Genomic DNA, 19796 nt, shown 5'->3' on the forward strand with positions numbered 1-19796 from the left:
AGATTCTTCCTAGTGTAGGTATTTGATCTGAATGGACTGAAGGTGAAAACAATATCTTCAATTTCATAGTTTATACTGTGTAAACTTTAACACTTATCTTATAGTTACTACTGTTTTCCATTTTGTAACTTCTTCTTAAACACCCTTTTCCTACAGTACATATAAGACTCAGAGGCTACTTAGTCCTTAAGATTCATTTAATAAAATCTTTTTACAGAAGTTTAGTTTAGAGAACTACAAAATTAACATTGTTTGAAAATCATGTGTTTCTAGAACTGTGTATACTTCAGCTTTGTAAAGTTGTATTCTATATAATATTTCACAGCAGAGATACTGGGTCTTTGCAGCAGCCTCTTGCAAGCAAGGTCCATAGGACTGAAAGAGGTCAACGTAGAGTGTTTTACAGCTACTTAGAAAGTTGGCAATGCCCTTCTCAAAATTAGGCCTTTGAATGCATGTTTTTCTGTCTTTACACATAATCTGTATTAAAATCATAAGCATCATCCTGATCAGCTGTCTTATCCAAGTTGAATGATAAAGTAGGAGACTGTTCACCTTCAGGAGAGAGAATCTGTTAGACTGAAATCAATACTAGATTACCACTGTTACAGAGAATGATGTATTTATTACTTAAGTCACTGGCTTTAAATACATACCTGCTGGTTGCTTTTCTAAGCTTTCATCCTCCACACTCAGTTTTGCAGGGTTTGTTTTGCTGCTTGTCTGAACATCGCTTTCCTAAAACAAAGTTACAGGTATTATTGCTGTCAGTTTATTCAGTCAGCAGTAGGAATAAACTTCCCTTTAGAGGGGAGACTACTATAGCAGATATACCATTCCCACAGAACTGGTACTCCTTATATAGTTTCAGTGACTGATCAGCAGGTGTATGGATTCCAATTCCCATTTCAAAGAGTTTTAATAAATGTTTTAAAATATTTTATATAGAGCATACAGCTAAAGTATGTGCTGCTTTAACCATTTCCAGCTCCATTACTGCAAAGGCACTGAATCTTTAAAAGAAAAAAAAAATCCTCAAACTAGTAAAACTTATGCTACAGTACACTGCTCAATCCTACTGGGCTTCACCTTTGACCTCCCAGCTTCTTTTTAAACATTTAGATGTAAATTCTTCATGGTAGGCAAGTAACATATGCAGAATTATTAGACATTACAGTTCAGCAAGGATCACTGCAGTCACACTGTGAGAATTACCATGAGGGGGAAGCAGTAAGCTTCTTTCCCAATGAAATGATGATGAATAGGATTTTTTCCATCTGTTACATGGTCAAACATTCACAGGTGGATATTTTAGCATACTACACTGGCACAGCAGAGCTGGGAAATCAAACCTACTTGCTCCAGAATTACATAAATCATTAATTCCTACAAATAATAAACCAGTTACAGCTTGCAGCTTATTAAAGAGTTGCCTAGTTACTCTACTTTATAAACACCAACCCATATCAGTTCTTACTGTGTTTTAGGAACACTTCAGCTCAACCACTGTTTGTCAGGTGCAGTATGGTCAGATTTCCTATATTTTGAGCACTTTAACAAAACCTGTCTTTCTTATCAGCATGGGAAGGTTTAACACACCAAAGCTGCTATAGGTTGCACCATTTCATGGCCAACCTTCAAATTTAAAGCCAGATAAACTGCCATAAACCAGTATTTCAGGAAGGCGCAGGGATAACACACCAAACTCATTCTCCCAGTGTAAGCAGAGATGTGTTTGGAGACTTTACCAGAGAAGGAACTGCTTAAAAGAAAACGTTTTGATTTCCTCAAGTGACGAGTGGAGCTAGAAGTTAGCTGAAGATGAAGAATTTTATATTCATTTTGAGTAGCTTTTGTTCACTCAGTGCTTTAAAAAGTGACTACAAAAATAAACTTTATGAAGTTCCAATTTGTTGCTCAATGATTCTGTAGCAGGTTCACTCAGTGCCACAAATTTATGCTATCTGGCTCCTGCACCATGATGTGCTTCTGAGAATTCCACAGCTGACAATTAACAATTTGGCAGATGCATGAGCCAGAATAAAATCCAGCTCACTTTTCCAGAGCTGTTACCTCTGCAGATGTAAGGACACAATTGGTTTAAAAAAAAATCCCATAAAAGTTTACACTAAAATGAAGACAGGACTCAGACACAAGGCACAGGTCTGAGTAAGATAGTGTCATTCTTAGGCAGTCACTTTCTTGACCATAACAATGAAGTTCTCTACTTCTCCCCTTTTTGTAATCAGGCTAACCGACTCTCCAGGGGGAGAGATTTCCCCTGCCACCTCTACAGTGGATACCCTCTCCATTTACAAGCCATGATACTGATTGGTTTTTATCAGCTATATCTTGCCTCTTCATTGAGTTCCTCTTCCTCATCGGTGTCCTGGTCATCTTCAGTTAATTCCTCCCCTTCTTCACTTGTTTCCATGTTCTCCAGTTCTGATATTCCCTCAGTTAGTTCATTCTCTTCTATTGTCCCATTTGTCAAGCCAGAAGACTGGAAAACAATACTGCTTGCCAGATTGGGATATTTTACAGCTGTGAAAGATATTGGACACCTCTGTTAATAAAGTTAACAGATGGACCTAGATGTAATGAACAGATATATATGGGTATCCATTTCCCAAGGGGTGAATCAACTTCCCATCCCCCACAGGAAAGAAAATAAAATTTAAGTGTGGCAGTGAGGATCCAAGTTCTGAACTGACCTTAGGATACAGCTATGCTCACCAATCAGTTAACAATACAGCAGTCTGACAAACTACCAGAAACTGCCCATACAAATAGATTCTTAGTTAAAATACCTTACGCCATTTCCTCCTCTTTTCAAGATGGGAGAAATTCAAGCAGATAGATTAAATGATTTATCCAGTGACCTGGAGTGAATCAGTAGCATAGTTGGGAAAAAAATTGATTCCATGTCTTGTACTCTAGCCACTAGATCAGCCTTACTCAAAATATTTAGTTAACTTTAACATGCTTATTAAAACTGGCAGCAGCATGGACTCTAGAATTTTACAATGAAGGGGATACATCCCAATCTTAATCTGAAGCATTATATATGTGTATTATTAGACATGGACAGTCTTGAAGAGGAGGTGCAAACACCACAGCTATTTCAATCTTACAGGAACATGAATTCTGGAACCAGCACTGGAAGCTGCCCCGAAGAGGGGACTGCATACCCGTAAAGCTTAAAAGAAGGGCCCCAGACTGAAGTTTCAGGGAATGCAGAGGACTCACAAGGTGGTTATGTCTTTCAGGGCAGGGCCAGACAAAGATAGCCACATATCACCACCCCCTTAAAAAAAAATCCATAGAGAAACAGTGCCAGTGAGAAGGAATTCTCCAAGGAAGCAACTTTCCCCATAATACATACTACAGAGAAGGCAGCTATGTAGTGAAGGCTTTGGATTTCAGCATATGATTTACTCTGGTTAAATTATTACTTGGCAAAATAAGGAATTTGAGGGGAAGGGCTGTATAAAGAAAGCAAGATTCAAGCACTCAAAAAAAAGTTTCATGCAGGTTAGTAGAAACAAAGGACTGATCAAGTAATGACTGTGCAATGCAGGTTACAGCTCTTATTTGAGAGCTGTGCGCTAAAACCATACCCACCATAACTGTGGTAGTGCAGTACAAAGATGAGTCTCACCTTTAATAGTGTTCATATTATCCTCTGCCAGTTCCTCTAAGTTAAAACCCTGCTGCATTTCCGCTACCACCTCCTTGGTGAGGTGTGATGACAGACTCCGTGATGCAGGAAGCAATGAATGGTAACTAATTTTGGCGCTGGACAAAGAAAATACTGGAATTAAAATGGATTTGACAACCCACTAACTAAAACCAGCAACATGTTTAAAGGCACCCCAGTGTTTAAAAAAACAAAACAAAAAACAAAAAAACCCCAAGAAGTGATTTCTCTTCCCACATTTCTCAACATAAGACTTTTGTAACTACTTACATGTGAACTTCAACAGAAAAATTCTGACTATATAATCTCTTACATATTGTGTATCAATATTAAGTTCTTGCCACTCTCTAGAGGGGAAAGAGGCATTACAGCTGTTTTTCCTGACATGTCAGTGCAGACCACATCAGCCCACTAGCTATAAAAATCTCAACACTATTATTTAGCTAAACTCTAAACAATATGGGAACTATAAATCCGAACAGACCAAATGGTCCATCCATGCTGTTGGGACGGTGCCAAATTGGTGTGGCCATACTGAATGAATGGTGTGAGCATAACGTGACATGACTTAAACATGGCTGAATGGCTGCAGAGGATCCTGGGAGCAGGTTCCCCTTAAGCAGAAGCAAATTTGATAAAGGACTGGCAAAGTCTGCGTGTACGAATGATACTGAACCTATTGGTTGGCAAAAGTAAGTATCACATGTATAAAGTTCCAGCATGGAGCAAAGGTCAACCTGGTTCTAGTGACCTTACAGCAAGGACATCACACAAAGAGCCAGAGTGAATGATTGATGAGTGAGTAAACGTGGGGTGATCTTCATTCAGTACCACCACACCCAGCCCCTTCTAACACACTAATTAGGTAAAAATTAGTAACCACAAGCCCACTGGGCATGCTTTTAAGACATGTGACCCTTGAGGGGAAAAAAAGAGTATAAGAATCAAGCAAAGTAAATTACTGTTGGTTGTAATTCCTTAATTGACACTTGAAGAAGCAATGCTGCTAGACAGAGTAGCCAAAACTCTGCTCCGTGGGCTCGAGTAGGACTGTAAACCAGAGGGGTCTCAAGACAACCAAGGCCTTGCCTCGAGGGAATCTGAGGCAGACCAGAGGGCTGAGAAGAACAAACCAGGAGGGAAGAAGCTGTTGATAAAATTGGTAACTACCTTCTCTGTTTGCCAAGCAGGAACTGCATGAGGCTAGCACAGGGTCTGTTTGTGTGTGTTTGTGAAAGAGACTCGTTAAGAGGAATATATAGCTCTTAATGTCTAACATAGGAGTTGTGTGCTCAATATAACCCTTTACCGCTTGTGTAATTCCTTCTCAATAAACTGCTACGTATTGCAGATAATTACTGTGGACCTTTTTCACTGGCATGACAGTAATCTGCTCCACATGGAGCCAGTAAAGATCCATTTCAGGGTAGTAGTGCCCCCTGTTGTCATCACATACCTATGGAACAGGACTATATGGACTCAGTGTTTCAAAGGAAGGACAAAACTCCCATGGAAAAACTGGGCTGAAGCTGTGCTGTGGCAGAGTTCAGCAAACTTGCTGTAGATCCGTGTACACAGGGACCTTGACTCCATTTTCTTAAGCAAGTTCCAAAGATTAATTAAATAGCAGCTCATTCTCCATCCCATTCCGTAGCTCTGCTGTCAAGCAAGTTCAACCAATGACCCCTTTGGTGTAGTATGCTGAAGCAGGATGAAGAGAGCAACTTAACTAAACCTCTCCTGTCATTTGTTAGTACCCAGAGCTTCTGGTGACACTGTTGTAAAATGATTGGTTTTAGTGTGAAAGAGGTTCATATACTGAAACAAAAACAAAACATCCTTACCCTGTCCAGTCATAAAGTAGTAATTTAGCTGCACTCTCTGTGTCAGGGACACCTCCCTTTTTCAGCATTCCCCTTTTCTGTGCAAGTAAAGTTAAAAACTCCACAGAGTTTCTGAAGTCTGGGATGTTGTAGTACAGCATCATCTAAAACAAGAAAACAACATGGACAAGGGTTCATTAAGAATCCGGTCCATTTAGTTCTCTCATGATTTTAGGAATAAAAGTACAAATCAAATTGTTTTAAGACTAGTTCCTACTAAGGAGGCGTGTACAGAAAGAGAAGGAAGGAGGAGATATGGTTGGGGAAGTCCTTTGTTTCTTTTACTTTTGGCACCACACATTACAGAGCAAGAGTAGCTATTCCATTAGCAAATGCAGCTGCCACAGAAAGGAGTATTACTATCAGTGTTCTTTTTCCAATTGATCCATGTATAGTTTTCTCACCTCTCCCAGGAAACAGCAATGGCGGTCCACAGAGACCTAACTCTGTAGACTTCAGTGGGAATTAGATCGGTATTGGCTTTAAAGCATTGAACATTCAGAATGAGATCAGAGTTGGATCTGATGTCTTCACTGTAACAGTAAGACACTGAGTTTATCTTCATTTCTCATTCTGCTAATAAAACGACGTGACTAAGTTAATTATATTCCATCAAATTAATTATAAAAATGTACTGTGTCAGAAGAGTCACTGGGAAAGAGGCAACTGGCAGAGAGGATCTGGTGCATTTTACCTGTCTGCCAAATTAAGACTTAGATATTGTGTCATAGATATAGCACCAGTAGGTTGGTTCTCTGTGTCAATGAAGCTTCCCATCTGAGGGACCTCATGCATTCGACTTTCAGTAGATCACATGCTTTACAAAAGCTAACCTTGCAGGCCAGAAAGCAAGATCACCTTCTGTTGGAGCAATAAAGGTATGCAGGACCTAGATGCATCAGGATGAGATAAGAAAGGTAGCGGAGCCATGCAATAGCAATAACTTACTTGCTGTTTACTGCAGTGCTTCAGAATAGCATTTACTGCATCTAATAATTTTCCTGATTCTTCAATATCTGTGGTGCTCCTCAAAGCCAGAGCAAGAGCAGAGTTGGACGGAGCTGCAATGATGCTTGGGCTGTCTATCATCTTGATTTGTTTGTCAATATGGACTGTCTGCATGCACCTTTGAGAGAGGAAATGCATCCTGTCAGTAAGTCAACATAAATCAACCAGCACGAAGCATCTGCTAAAGCAAAACATGAAGCTCAGTGTTGGATTGAATACAAACTCCTCATGCAAAGTCAGTTCCAATGCATCATCATGTGCTTCGTGTACACTGGAAACCTAAAGAAAAGTAGCTTTGTGATTAGAGGAAGAGGCAAGGTGTTGAAACCCCAAGATTCTATTCATGGCTGTGTAAGTGATTCATTGAGAGTAACTTGGGTGAGGCACCTATTTAATCTGCACAGTGTCTAACCTTTCCCAATAAAATAATCAGAGCTTATCCTTGGACTCATAAGTTGCAAGAGCAGCCACTGGACAAGCCCCTGTCTTAAATCAGATTTAGGAGCATTGGTTGTGTCTAGAGACAAGGCATTTCTCAAAATTAATACAAAAATTGACAGTATTCTAGAATTGAAAATAAAAGATGTTAGACTTCAATTAACTCCTTGGACTGCCAATGGGATGTGGCATGGAAAAAATCTTGACTCCCAGCAAAGTAGGCTCAGACGTGATTCTTCAAGAACAAATTTTCTTTAACAACAACTCACAATGCATATAGTGCCTTTAATCCTGAGTGTGATGGGGTATGCAAACTCCACACTGGGCAACAAGGGGTTAAGGAGTTGCTCTGGGATCAGTCAGCCACACCTGCAAGAGATGCACAGGCTGGAGGAGAGTTAAAAGGGAGCAGAACAGCTCACTTGTGGGCAGCCCAGGGAAGAGAGCAGAGCTGCAACTCTCAGCTCCTGAGGATAGGGCTGAAGGAAGACAGTATCTGTCCTGACAGCCACTGCCTGAAGGACTCTCCCTGAGGGGAGGGCCTGATCCTGATACACCCTGAGAGGGAGGCGTTCCTTCCTCTGTTACTAACTCAGTTTGTTTGTGTTAATTCTCCTTGCTTTTTGTTTATGGACTACCCCCCAAAAAGGGAGAGACTTGAAAGTGACCTGGCCAGAGGGCCACATCACAGGAAGAGGTACAGGCCACTCAAGAGGCGGAGCAGCCAGAGGCAGCAGACGCTAAGGGATAGCGTTGCTATACCACACCCAGCCACAAGGAGGCGCCAAGAAGTGAGCTGACCCTTTCACACAGAGATCCTACTACACTTTAAAAACTACATATAGGGGCATACTTTGTCCACCACTGAAATGCAGCAGCTGTTTAGGGAGCGGTGCTCAGTTACACTGACTGATCAGAACAGGCAGTGGAGAATGCTCTAGCTAATTGAAACAGCTAGGAAATGTACGTAATCAGAACATAACTACAAAACCAATGGTTTTGTCAAACTAAACTTACTTGGTAACGCCTCTAACTGGCCCCACATTACAGGCACGCATCTCCTTCAGACTATTGATTATACTGCTCTTCCCCACATTAGGGAAGCCTGAAGAAAAACACAAACAAATGGTAAAAATATCTTAAATAGTTAAACAAGAAACCTTAGTCCATGTAAATTAGATCAGAACTACTGGCTTTAATACATGTAGTCAGAGTGAGATCAGAGTTGGATCTGAAGTCTTCACTGTAACAGTCAGACAAAGTATATATCCTCATTTCTCACTCTAGTAATAAAAAGGACAAGAAAAGTAACGTCAATTAAATTAAAAAATCACAGCAAAGACCTATCAAGTGTAAAAAGAGGCAGTGCTGGTTGAGAAGAACTACATGACTTGGTTTAACACTCAATCTGGTAAATTAACTAGCGTCAGATTTTTTGTGCTTCCCATAGCCAGACTGGTCACATATTCAACCATCAGTTGGTCACTAATGTTAGACACAAATAGGAGAGCTACCTCTGATGGGCAGGAAGTGGAAGAGGCATCACTGGATGCAGCTATACCAAGTCCCATGTCAAACCTAAGAATGTTCAGTGAAAGGCCAAAGTATTTCAAAGCCTGAGATGTGAGAAAGCACTCACTGATTGTGTTATATCACCCAGCTTGTGTTATACTGCATAGTTTCTTTGTAAGGAGAAGAAAAAAAAAAAATACACCTTACCTATCACCCCAACTTGAATGGCTTTGTCTTGAGTCCTGCAGTGATCTCGAAGAAGCTTCAAAAGACACTCACTTCCAAAACACATGCTGCCTCTTGACAAGTCAATGCGAGCTCTTTTCTTTGTGAGCTTCTTCTCCTGCTATAAAATTCAAAAGGTAAAATCATAGGATGGGCCCATTTTAACTGTATGTGTTTGGGATGTTAAATATGAATCCAAATGTACATTTTACTCCTATATGCCCACTAATACCTTCTATTGGATGGCCTTTACAGCATCTTTCTTCCAATTAGAAGGAAGGGACTTGATGAGATACCAATTAAAGTGCATCTGACCTGACGGGCAGTAAGAAAGGCAGTCCTTCAAAATGTTACAGGAGACCATGCATCTAGCAATGTGAACTGACTAATGGGACTTGTGCTTCCATTCCTGGCTGTGCTGAAGTATCACTTTATGACCTTGGGAAAGTCACTTAAAGCCAGAATGGGGTGGAGCCCTTATTCACTTTGCTGAGCATTCATTCAAGTAATCCCACTGATTTCAATGGGACTACTTGCAAGAGCAATTGTTTATTAATCTAAGGGCTCCACAATCTGTGCCTGAGTTTCTGCACTTTCAACATGCAGATGATGCTTATCTATTTCACTGTGGCGCAGTGAAGATTAGGGTGCGTTTGCAAAGCACTTTAAGTCTCTCTAATGAAAAATGTTACACAAATATTATTAGGGTCTTAAATTAATGCGTGCAAGAATCAAAAGATGTGTATTATCATACTCCAATGGGAGATGGGCAGTGGGGAGGCGACTCCTCCATTACCCCAACTCTTCATGAAATAATTCCAAATACCACTCTTAGTAATGTACAGGCTTCGGATGGAAATAAGTATTCACTCAGAGGCTTAAATAAGTTTAACTAAATTGGTTTAAAAACGTTAAATTTAAACCAGTGCAATGGTCTCCTGTAGACAAGACCTTAGATTTCAGGACTTCCTCATTCATTCAATGCAGATTCCATTGATGGGTGTGTCTTTCAGTACAAATCCTTAGTATGTTGCCTTGCCTCAATGCAATTTTCTAGTCATAATTAGTAGTGTGCAGTACTGAAGCAAGAATTCACCAACAACTGTGAAGTTTCCCCAGCCCAAGCAGAAAAGTTCTAAGACTGCTCATCGCTATTCCACCAAGCCAAAAGTATCAGTTGCAGGAGCACAGCCAGTCGGCCATAAAAAAACACCCCAGAGATAAGTAAAACTTTGTATTTTAACTGGGAGAAATCAGAGTTGGATCTTGCAATCTTCATCTTCATGTCAAGAGTCCTTGCTTTTCATCATGTTTCAACCCAGCGACACACATATGATTCAGTCTTACACAAGAGAGAGACAGCAGTGCTCTTACCACGCTTCTGTCCTTCAGCTGCATTGAGGATTTAAAAGCGACCGTTGGAAACTCATTCTTCAAATAATGTAACCATTTCTCCAAGTTCTCCCTTGGTACCAGATCTGGAAAGGAATACAGACCTTTCACTCTAATGAACTTCAAGTGTCACTGTATGGAATTTACTTAGCTTGGGATCTAAAGAATTGCTTGCTGTTTTCAGCCATTAGATTCAATCTTTAATATCATGCATAGTTTTAAGAGCTTTTGTTCCACACAGTAGCTGAGAAGGCTACTCTATCCTTAACACTGAATCTTTTTGCTCTTGATTAAGTGAACAGATGCACCATTAAAAAACAAACATTCAATAGTCAGTTTCACCTGTTTGTGTGAATCTTGTCACACAGCAAGAGATGAGAGAACATACAAAAATAGGAAAGTGTAATCCCTTCAACAAGACAGCAAGCTCAGAGTTGGATCTTAGTCATCAGTGATATCTCAGACTGCCTTAGTATCTTCCTCATAGCTCATATTCTAACACAGAACCCTATGAGTGACTAAATATCTGTACAAAACAGATTGTTTCACTTACCGATTTTGTTTAACACCAATAATAGCTTTTTGTTTCCTCCAGACTGAGTAATGATTTGCTCCACCTGGGAGCACCGACAGCCCAGGGGATCTCTGGCATCTAAGACTTGCAGGACTATATCTGAAGCCTCAATCACCTGAAGTGGAATAGAGAAAACACGTTCCCAGCCACAGGATTAGAAAACAGCATTACAGGAAACATCTCTGAAATCATCAGTACTGTTCTCTCATTACAGTGAAATTTTCATTTTAAAGAATGACCAGTAAGTGAGCTCTCTATTATATAAAAAGTCAACTTACATTTTTGCGGTTTATTTTAAGACAACACAGGAAAACAAATTTAGTTACTGTTTGACTCCTTAACTCTTAGCATTGTACAAGGAAGACACACACCACCACACAGAGCATACAATGCAGAAATCTGGGTGTAAAGGTTGAGACAGTTTGTCAGCTTTAAATCCAACAAATCTCCTTCAGTTAAAAGTTAGCAAGGATGCTAACAAGGTTTCAATAATTAAAGGGACACAACTAGCTTAACAGTGAGTTAATTCCAGAATTACTTAAAAGTAGTTTCAATTTGTCTGAGGCCTTGTCTACACTACAAAGTTTTGCCAACAAAACAGGGGAGGTGTACACACTACAAAGCTACTTTTGGCGGCAAAACTCTGCTGCTTTGCCGACAAAATAAAACCACCTCAACGAGAGACATAAAGCTTTTTGCCACAAAGTTAAAGCGACAAAGTGTCAGTGTAGACATTGCTTCCACCAATATCCCACAATGCCTGCCCTGACCACTCTGCTCACTGTTTTGATCTCTGCTGTCCTGCACTGGCATGCACCCCCCCCCCCCCCCCCCCCCCTTCAAAGCTCTGGGAAGTATCTGAGAGTTGAGCATGCTGCTCCCTTTGCGGAACAAAGAGCAAATAGTTAGCGTGGAATGCTCCAGTTCTGCCCTGCACTAGGAACACTGGGGCAGGCGGGAGGGGTGGAGGAGAGATGACACCGACTGCTGTGCTGCTTTGACATTCCTCAGCACCCGAGCTGCTCAGGATACCACTCCTGGCAGCTGAGGAGGCAATGGGAGAACTCGGAGGGAATCACAGAACCACAGGCAGGCAAGCTGAGCAGGCTGCTTTGGGAGAGACTGCTATGCTGAGCAGAGCTGATCCCCCTCCCCCTACCTCAGGATAGGTCTGTCAGCCTGCTGTCTCCCCTGCCCCAGACACACCACTCTCCTCTCCCTCTCCCCCCACACTTCAGTTGAAAAAGCAGCTGACAATCTACTAGGATGCCCCTGGAAGGATGGGATTGAGAAACCTACATCATGTGACGCTGTACCTGCCCCATGAGGCATTGTACACCCTTCCTGCTGCCAGCTGCACAGAGGGATAGCTACCCACAGTGCACTGCTCACTGTGTCCATGCAAGAGCTGTTAGTGTGGATGTGCTCTGCCGACAAAAGGAGCTAGTGTGGACATGCAACCGTGGTTTTAATTAAAGCAGCATAACTTTGTAGTGTAGACAAGGCCTGAGTCCTCTACCAATTTTGTGGTTTTACAATTGCATTTTCCCATTTTTAATGTGTTTCTCTCCTGTATGAAAGACCCACACAAACAGGGAAAACAGACTTGCTTTAGAAGGAAAAAACTGTGAAACTGATTATATGCAAGGTGTCGTACCATTGAAAAATTCTTTTGTTTTCTTTGTATCTGTATTATTTGTAAGACAGTAAGGCAGAGTTTTCAGAGTGATTTTTCTTTCCCTCTACAGTAATGAAGAGGAAAGCAGTTGGTCAAGAACAGATCAATTTTCTGCACTGATCAAACTTGCTTTATTCAATTTTTAATAAGGTCTAGCAGGCAATCTTGAAGAGTATATGTGTGGAAATCTTTGCTGTTGTGATCTCAAATGATAAAAGGGTTTTACAGAAAACTCAAATATCAAAGAATTTTCATTTTTTTTCATCCTCTTGGCAACAGCCCATTGGATTTCTCAGTCAGATCTCTCTAACACTTGGGTCAGTATCAACCTGTCATCACAAAAGCAGTGTTAACAATACAAGGGTACAGTAGGCCTCTGTCTTGCAGGACAGAAAAGTGAAGCCCCTTCAGCTTTTTCTTTAAGCAGGCAGATGTCAGTTAATTGGGAATGAGAGTTTAATGATAAAGAACATGATCCTGAAGAACTTTCGTAAAATGCTCCTTGACTTTAGCCCAAGGGGCATAGTCCTCAAAAGTGCTGAACATCCTCAATGGGAGTTGAGAGTGCTCAGCACCTTTACAACACTGGGACCCTAAAAGTGTACTGTTCTCTAACAAAGTCCATAATATATAAAACTTTTAACTGAATAACTGAAAAGTAAAGTATCATTTTTTTTGGGTTGCTGCTCAAAATATAGAAAGTAATTATTGAAAGTTCCTACCTTTTTAAGTTCTCTGCAAAATGATTTATTTGAATTTTTATCCAGCAGACTGTTAGATTTTGCTTTTGGTTTCGTGGTTGATTCCTGAATGAAGAGGGTGGGAGGAGAGAAAAGAATCTGAAGCCACAAATTAAAATATTGTCTTTACACAATATAAGGTAATAGCAACTAGCACTGCAATATTTCTAATAGCATGAAAAAGCAACAATCAGGGAATATATGTTACTTAAGAGAAATGATACTTTGAGGATTACATTTATCATTCCTATAAACTTCAATGGAATCAGATCTAGTAGAGATGTGATATTTGCAATATGTAGACCAATATTCCTGAAAGCTGTAATTGACGTTAGCAGTAAACCCGACACCCCTATATATACTTTGATTAAAAGGGATGCATAATAACTTTCATGTCCTCACTAGATCTATCACTACACCAAGTCTTTACTGTTGGTCAAAAGCAATGGGAATTCTGCCATAGACTTAAAAGGGTGCTGGATTAGGCCTTATGAGAGGATGGAAAGTTTGTCTCTTGCGCTGCAAGTCAACTAGCCTCTTTGAAAAAAGAAGAATTATACTACACATACATACCTTTTCCTCTGGATGTTTATTTGCTTTGGTAGCATTCTTTTTAGCTTGTAGCTTTCTTTTCTTTTCAAGGTCTTTCTGCCTAGCAAGTTTCTGCTTTTGTTTTAGTTCTTCAAGCTAATTGCAACAAAACAAGACAGAGAACAACATTTCATAAGCTAAAGAGTATTCCTCCCCACTTACAATCAGGATTGTTTGTAAAGTGCTTTAAACATGAAGAGCAGTACTATAAAAGTGCTACACATTGCCACCTAGGATTATTCTTTGAATATTTTGCACGGTTTTTAATGCTAGTGAAAGGTGCCAGGTTGAGAGTCCTAGAAAGCTAAGTTCTCTATCCACACAAGGAGTGAAATCCTGTTTGCAGTGAATTCAATGGCAAAATATCAGTGGGACCAGGATTTCACTCAAGAGTATGGTTCAGGTCTTAATCTTGACCTAGAGTGGTCGCATTGAAGGAAAAGGGATGTTCAGTCTCCATGGTCCTTTCAGTCTTGGTGTATCTGTCTCCGATACTTGTCTGGAACTATTAAGAAATCAAGGGCGGGAGCTTAAGGAACTGGTTGGCTGGTAGGAGCTTATTTCTACTCCTGCTTTTACCTGATGGAAATGGTGATACATTACTACTGCCAATTAAACTTTTGGAGGCACTCAGATACTTTGGTGCCAAGACAGACAGAAATAAAAATTTTATTAAAGCTAATGTTAAAAAATTATGTAATACGTAGGTAAGAAAAGAGCGTCTGTACATCTGGGTATAGTGCTTAGATTATCCACAAATACAATGTTTGTTTTAAAAGTCATAAGATACATATAGTACAAAATCAGCAATAACCCAAATTTATGTGTATAAATTTAACAATACAGTTTAGATACTAGCATCCAAGTATTCAGGTACCTCACTCATGAAAAGTTATAGAGAGTTGGTTGTGGAAAGCAAATATATCAATGAGTGAAGATTGTCCCTCAGTAATTGAGAATTTAGGGTAGATTTTCCATTTAGAAAATACAATCCATTAGGGAAGTATTTCAGTTACTTTCCCAACTGTGCTTCTCATCGGCACTCGACACCTTCAAAATGATATCAGTGATGGTCCCTCTGTGGCAGGGTAGTCACATTAGCAGACAGTGTTAATGTTGCCCACACATATTTAGGTGCCTATACAGAGGATTTCATCATACAAGTGTCAAACTGGCAAGACTTTTTTTTTTTTTTTTTTTTTAAAACAGCTGTGTAGGGTACCTGGAGATCTTACTCTTCACAGGAAGCACTAATTATGCTAGAAATTACTTAGTCTACACTTGCGTATATTTGCATCTATACACAGTTATAGTATCAAATACTAAAAAATCCACATAATATACTAGATAACAATATACTAAATTAAGTTGAAAATGAGAAGCTCTAGTATTTTCAGAGCCAATGGCTATTAAGACTATTTATAGTGCATGACACATATCAAGTTTTCCTGAAGTGGGGATATGCACATAACCCCTTCATTCTATTATAAACTGTATTTTACCCTTTGCTTCCTTTGCTCAGCTTCACGAAGAACCTCTTCCTTAAAAGGTGCAGCATTGGGAATTCCTGGATCTTTCTTGGGCTTTTTGTGCCCACGTTTCTTGGCCTCTTTCCTGAGTTTTCTGCTGTGCTCCCGAACCTGTGGGCAAGAAAGAACAAAATCTGGAACTGGAGTCACAAACCCAGTTTGATGCAGAGACCGTCACACTTCTCCTTCCTTCATATTTATGTCTACAAAGATTTTCTGTGTTTGAAGTGAAGGGCTTTCAATTACAGACTGAATCAGCAGGTAGCTGTGCTTAAATAAGCAGACCCTGAACTGCAGAAGTTAAAGATTCAAAGACTTAAGTTATTATGTCATCTATACCATCTCTCTGCCAATGTAGATTTGTTCCCTATATTTAAAAGCAACTTCCCATTGCAGCTGAACCCTATGTCGACTCACAATAAGTTCTGTATTGCCTAGTTTTGTATTATTTCAAAGCAGTTTGTTGGTTTTCTGTTTCAAAGTATTTGGCATTAAAAAAGAAAACAATTTTTACTAGGGCTGTCAAGAGATTAAAAAAATTAATCATGCGATTAATTGCACTGTTGAACGATAATAGAATACCATTTATTTAAATATTTTTGGATGTTTTCTACATTTTCAAATATATTGATTTGAATTACAACGCAGAATACCAAGTGTACAGGGCTCACTCTATATTTATTTTTTATTACAAATATTTGCACTGTAAAAAACAAAAATAAAATAGTATTTTTCAGTTCACCTAGTACAAGTACTGTAGTGCAATTTCTTTATCATGAAAGCTGAAATTACAAATGTAGAATTATGTACAAAAAAACCTCCTGCATTCAAGGACAAAAACAATGTAAAACTTTAGAACGGGGTGGCCAACCTGAGCCTCAGAAGGAGCCAGAATTTACCAATGTACATTTCCAAAGAGCCACAGTAATATGTCAGCAGCCCTCCAATCAGCTCCCCCCTGCTCCCAGCACCTCCCGCCCACCGTCAGCCCCGCCGATCAGCACCTCTTCCCCTCCCTCCCGATTAGCTGTTTTGCGGCGTGCAGGAGTCGGGGGGGTGGGGGGGAGCGAGGGCATGGCAGGCTCAGGGGAGGGGGTGGGAAGGGGTGGAATGGGGGCAGGGCCTGTGGCAAAGCCAGGGGTTGGGCAGTGAGCACCCCCGGCACATTGGAAAGTTGGCACCTGTAGCTCCAGCCTAAGAGTCGGTGCCTATACACAGAGCCGCATATTAACTTCTGAAGAGCTGCATGTGGCTCCAGAGCCACAGGATGGCCACTCCTGCTTTAGAACCTACAAGTCCACTTTGTCCTACTTCTTGTTCAGCCAATTGCTCAGACAAACAAGTTTGTTTACATTTGCAGAAGATAATGCTACCCTCTTCTTGTTTACAATGTCACCTGAAAGTGAGAACAGACGTTCACATGGCACTGTTATAGTCAGCGTCACAAGATATTTACATGTCAGATGCTCTAAAGATTCATATGTCCCTTCATGCTTCAACCACCATTCCAGAGGACATGGGTCCATGCTGATGACGGGTTCTGCTTGATAAGAATTCAAAGCAGAGCAGACGGATACACGTTCATTTTCATCATCTGAGTTAGATGCTACCATCAGAAGGTTGATTTTCTTTTTTGGTGGTTTGGATTCTGTAGTTTCTGCATCGGAGTGTTGCTCTTTTAAGACTTTTGAAAGCATTCTTCGCACCAGGTCCCTCTCAGATTTTGGAAGGCACTTCAGATTCTTAAACCTTGGGTCGAGTGCTGTAGCTATCTTTAGAAATCTCACATTGAGACCTTCTTTGTGTTTTGTCAGATCTGCAGTGCAAGTGTTCTTAAAACAAACAACATGTGCTGGGTCATCATCCGAGACGGCTATAACATGAAATATATCGCAGACTACAGGTAAAACAGCAGGAGATATACAATTCCCCCCCAAGGAGTTCAGTCAGAAATTTAATTAACACAATATTTTTTTAAGAGCATCATCAGCATGGAAGCATGTCTTCTGGAATGGTGGCAGACGCATGAAGGGGCATACAAATGTTTAGCATATCTGGCACATAAATACCTTGCAATGCCAGCTACAAAAGTCCCATGTGAATGCCTGTTCTCACTTTCAGGTGACATTGCAAAATAAGAAGCGGGCAGCATTTTATCCAATAAATGTAAAGAAACTTGTTTCTCTTAGCGTGGCTGAACAAGAAGTAGGACTGAGACTTGGAGGCTCTAAAGTTTTACATTGTTTTGTATTTGAGTTCAGTTATGTAACAACAACAAAAATCTACATTTGCAAGTTGCACTTTCACAATAAAGAGATTGCACTACAGTACTTGTATTAGTTTAATTGAAAACTATTATTTCTTTTATCATTTTTACAGTGCAAATATTTGTAATAAAAAATAATAAAGTGAGTATTATACACTTTGTATTCTGTGTTGTAATTGAAATCAATATATTCAATGTAGAAAAACATCCAAAAATATTTAATACATTTCACTTGGTATTTTACTGTTTAACAGTGTGATTAAAACTGCGATTAATTTTTTTTAGTTAATCACGAGTTAACTGCGATTACTCAACAGCCCTAATTTTTACGTGTGTGAACTCTCTTTACACTGTGGTATTAGCATCCAGCATTAGCATTACAATGCACATTGCAGTCAGGCAACATTCATTTTCTATTTTTATGCCCATTTATTCAAACAGAAGAAACACCAACAACTTTGAAATAATACAAAATAAAAGCATGACTGATATCAGAGTAATGAGGATGCTCTGGGCAAGCTACTGCTACCCTAATTTGTATACAAGGTGCTTAGATGCCATAGTGCATTAGAAATATCTTAGATAAACTGATGAGCAAAATGACAAGTTATGTATGGAATGGGTGGTTCACAGTTGAGCCACAACTTGGCTGGCTACTAGTACTACTGCAATATAAATGCTAAACAGAAATAATACCACACTTCAAAAGCATTTTGGTCATTAGGGCACCTACATTTAGTTATGCTTTAAACAGAAATGGGTTCCACTCAAAACTTTACATCCAATCCCCACCCAAATTTGGATCCAGAGCTGAACTTTAAAAACTAGCAACTGGCTCAAACTGTAAACACCATGAAAACTATGCATTTACATAATCTATAATTATTAGGGCTGAAATATATCCAAGTGTTCCTTTAATATGAAAGCTTAATAGCAAATTTGGCATTGAGACCTACCTTTTTCTGGATTTTATATCGTTTATGGCAGGTCATGCGCTTACTAGCCTTCTTCAACTCTGAAAATATCAATATGGGTTATAATCACACAGACTGGATACACTTTCCAAAAACAAATCTTATGAGCAACACCAGTGTGGAAGCCACAGATGCAGAGCTTGGCAAATAACAAATTTTTTGGTTCAGGGACAGAACTGAAAAATCAGAAGAAAAATCGATTTGAACCAAAATCATTTCCCGCCCCCCCCAAAACTGCTGAATTGAAAACACACACAAACAAAATTAAATTGACCAAAAATACTTCAGTTGACTCAAAACGATTTTTTGTCCCAGCTTTTTGTTTCAATTTAGTCACTTTCGGGTGTTTTTCACTCTATTTGTGTTTTATTTTTTAAATTGGCCAAATCTGAATTTAAAACACTATTTTGAAACAAAACGCTTCAAAATTTTAGAAACCAAAGGTTGAAACAAAAAGTTTTTACTTTTTTATTAAAAACAAAAATCTTCAGTTTTTCCTGGGCCTAAACTATTTGTTGAATTGGGTCCGAATTTGCGAATAGTGTCGCAGCACTGGGGGGGGGCGGGGGGGGGATATTTTGACCCTTCCCCCAAAATTATGCGTTGGTAAAAATCTCGCTCAGCTCTACACAGATCCCAGGGTGGCCCGGACCCTGGAAAGGCTGTAGGCACGTGTGAGCACGTGAATTTAAGCGGAGCCCAGGGCGGGTCCAAGTCTTTGCAGGATCAGCGAGGCCTCCGAAGCCCACGCCAGGGCTGGAGCCCCAGGCTCGGAGGAGAACCCAAGAGAGGGGGCAAACCAAGGCTGACCCCGCGCCAGGCAGAACCGCTGTCATTCCCGCAGGGGGCTCCCCCCTCCCCCAGCAGCTCGGAGGAAGCCCCCCAACTAGGGTGACCAGATGTCCTGATTTTATAGGGACTGTCCCGAGTGTTGGGCCTTTTTCTTATATAGGCTCCTATTACCCCCCACCCCCTGCCCCGATTTTTCACACTCGCTGTCTGGTCACCGTACCCCCAACCCCACGGACGGCTCCTCACAGGCTCGATCGCGACAGGGAAGCGCCCTCGGCCTCCCTCCCCGCCTGTGGGGCCTAGCGGCTCTGTCCATCGCCTGCTCGTCCGCCCGCCCGCACTCACTGGGCCTCCTCATGGCGGCGGCGGCGGCTGCTCCGGGCCCGCTCTCCCCACGTGGAGGCCGCTGCGGCGACTAGGGGAAGGCCGGTGCCGCGAGGAGGCACTGCCGTAAAGCAGGCCGGTCCCGCGGCTTGGGCTGTGTCGCGCTGGCG

The 19796-nt window shown here is 40.7% G+C and overlaps 1 protein-coding gene and 5 non-coding genes across 8 annotated transcripts; all 6 read right to left on the reverse strand.

Annotated features, from left to right (window-relative positions):
- Nucleotides 1–179: 179 nt before the first annotated feature.
- Nucleotides 180–19795, reverse strand: GNL3 (G protein nucleolar 3). Of its 3 annotated transcripts, none has more exons than XM_037905614.2 (15): nucleotides 19648–19795; nucleotides 18493–18551; nucleotides 15244–15381; nucleotides 13724–13837; nucleotides 13133–13216; nucleotides 10712–10847; nucleotides 10141–10244; nucleotides 8749–8887; nucleotides 8047–8134; nucleotides 6532–6709; nucleotides 5545–5687; nucleotides 3662–3798; nucleotides 2357–2544; nucleotides 657–738; nucleotides 180–555 (listed from the first exon to the last, which is right to left on the reverse strand). In XM_037905614.2, exons 1-15 carry the CDS (start codon nucleotides 19658–19660, stop codon nucleotides 470–472), a joined length of 1689 nt encoding a protein of 562 aa, XP_037761542.1. In that variant the 5' UTR covers nucleotides 19661–19795; the 3' UTR covers nucleotides 180–469. The 3 variants fall into 3 exon arrangements, with proteins under 3 accessions (XP_037761542.1, XP_037761543.1, XP_037761544.1); XM_037905615.2 differs by lacking the exon at nucleotides 19648–19795 and adding an exon at nucleotides 19549–19637; XM_037905616.2 differs by lacking the exon at nucleotides 19648–19795 and adding an exon at nucleotides 19523–19590.
- LOC114018420 lies at nucleotides 6080–6153 on the reverse strand. The gene has a single exon (XR_003563770.1). It is a non-coding gene; the product is annotated as a small nucleolar RNA SNORD19 (small nucleolar RNA).
- LOC114018421 lies at nucleotides 6782–6860 on the reverse strand. Its single transcript, XR_003563771.1, has one exon. It is a non-coding gene; the product is annotated as a small nucleolar RNA SNORD69 (small nucleolar RNA).
- LOC114018419 lies at nucleotides 8236–8309 on the reverse strand. Its single transcript, XR_003563769.1, has one exon. It is a non-coding gene; the product is annotated as a small nucleolar RNA SNORD19 (small nucleolar RNA).
- LOC114018422 lies at nucleotides 10008–10089 on the reverse strand. Its single transcript, XR_003563772.1, has one exon. It is a non-coding gene; the product is annotated as a small nucleolar RNA SNORD19B (small nucleolar RNA).
- LOC114018417 lies at nucleotides 10577–10648 on the reverse strand. The gene has a single exon (XR_003563767.2). It is a non-coding gene; the product is annotated as a small nucleolar RNA SNORD19 (small nucleolar RNA).
- Nucleotide 19796: the final 1 nt, after the last annotated feature.

This window comes from Chelonia mydas, chromosome 7 (genome assembly GCF_015237465.2).
Source record: "Chelonia mydas isolate rCheMyd1 chromosome 7, rCheMyd1.pri.v2, whole genome shotgun sequence".
Taxonomy (NCBI): domain Eukaryota; kingdom Metazoa; phylum Chordata; order Testudines; family Cheloniidae; genus Chelonia; species Chelonia mydas.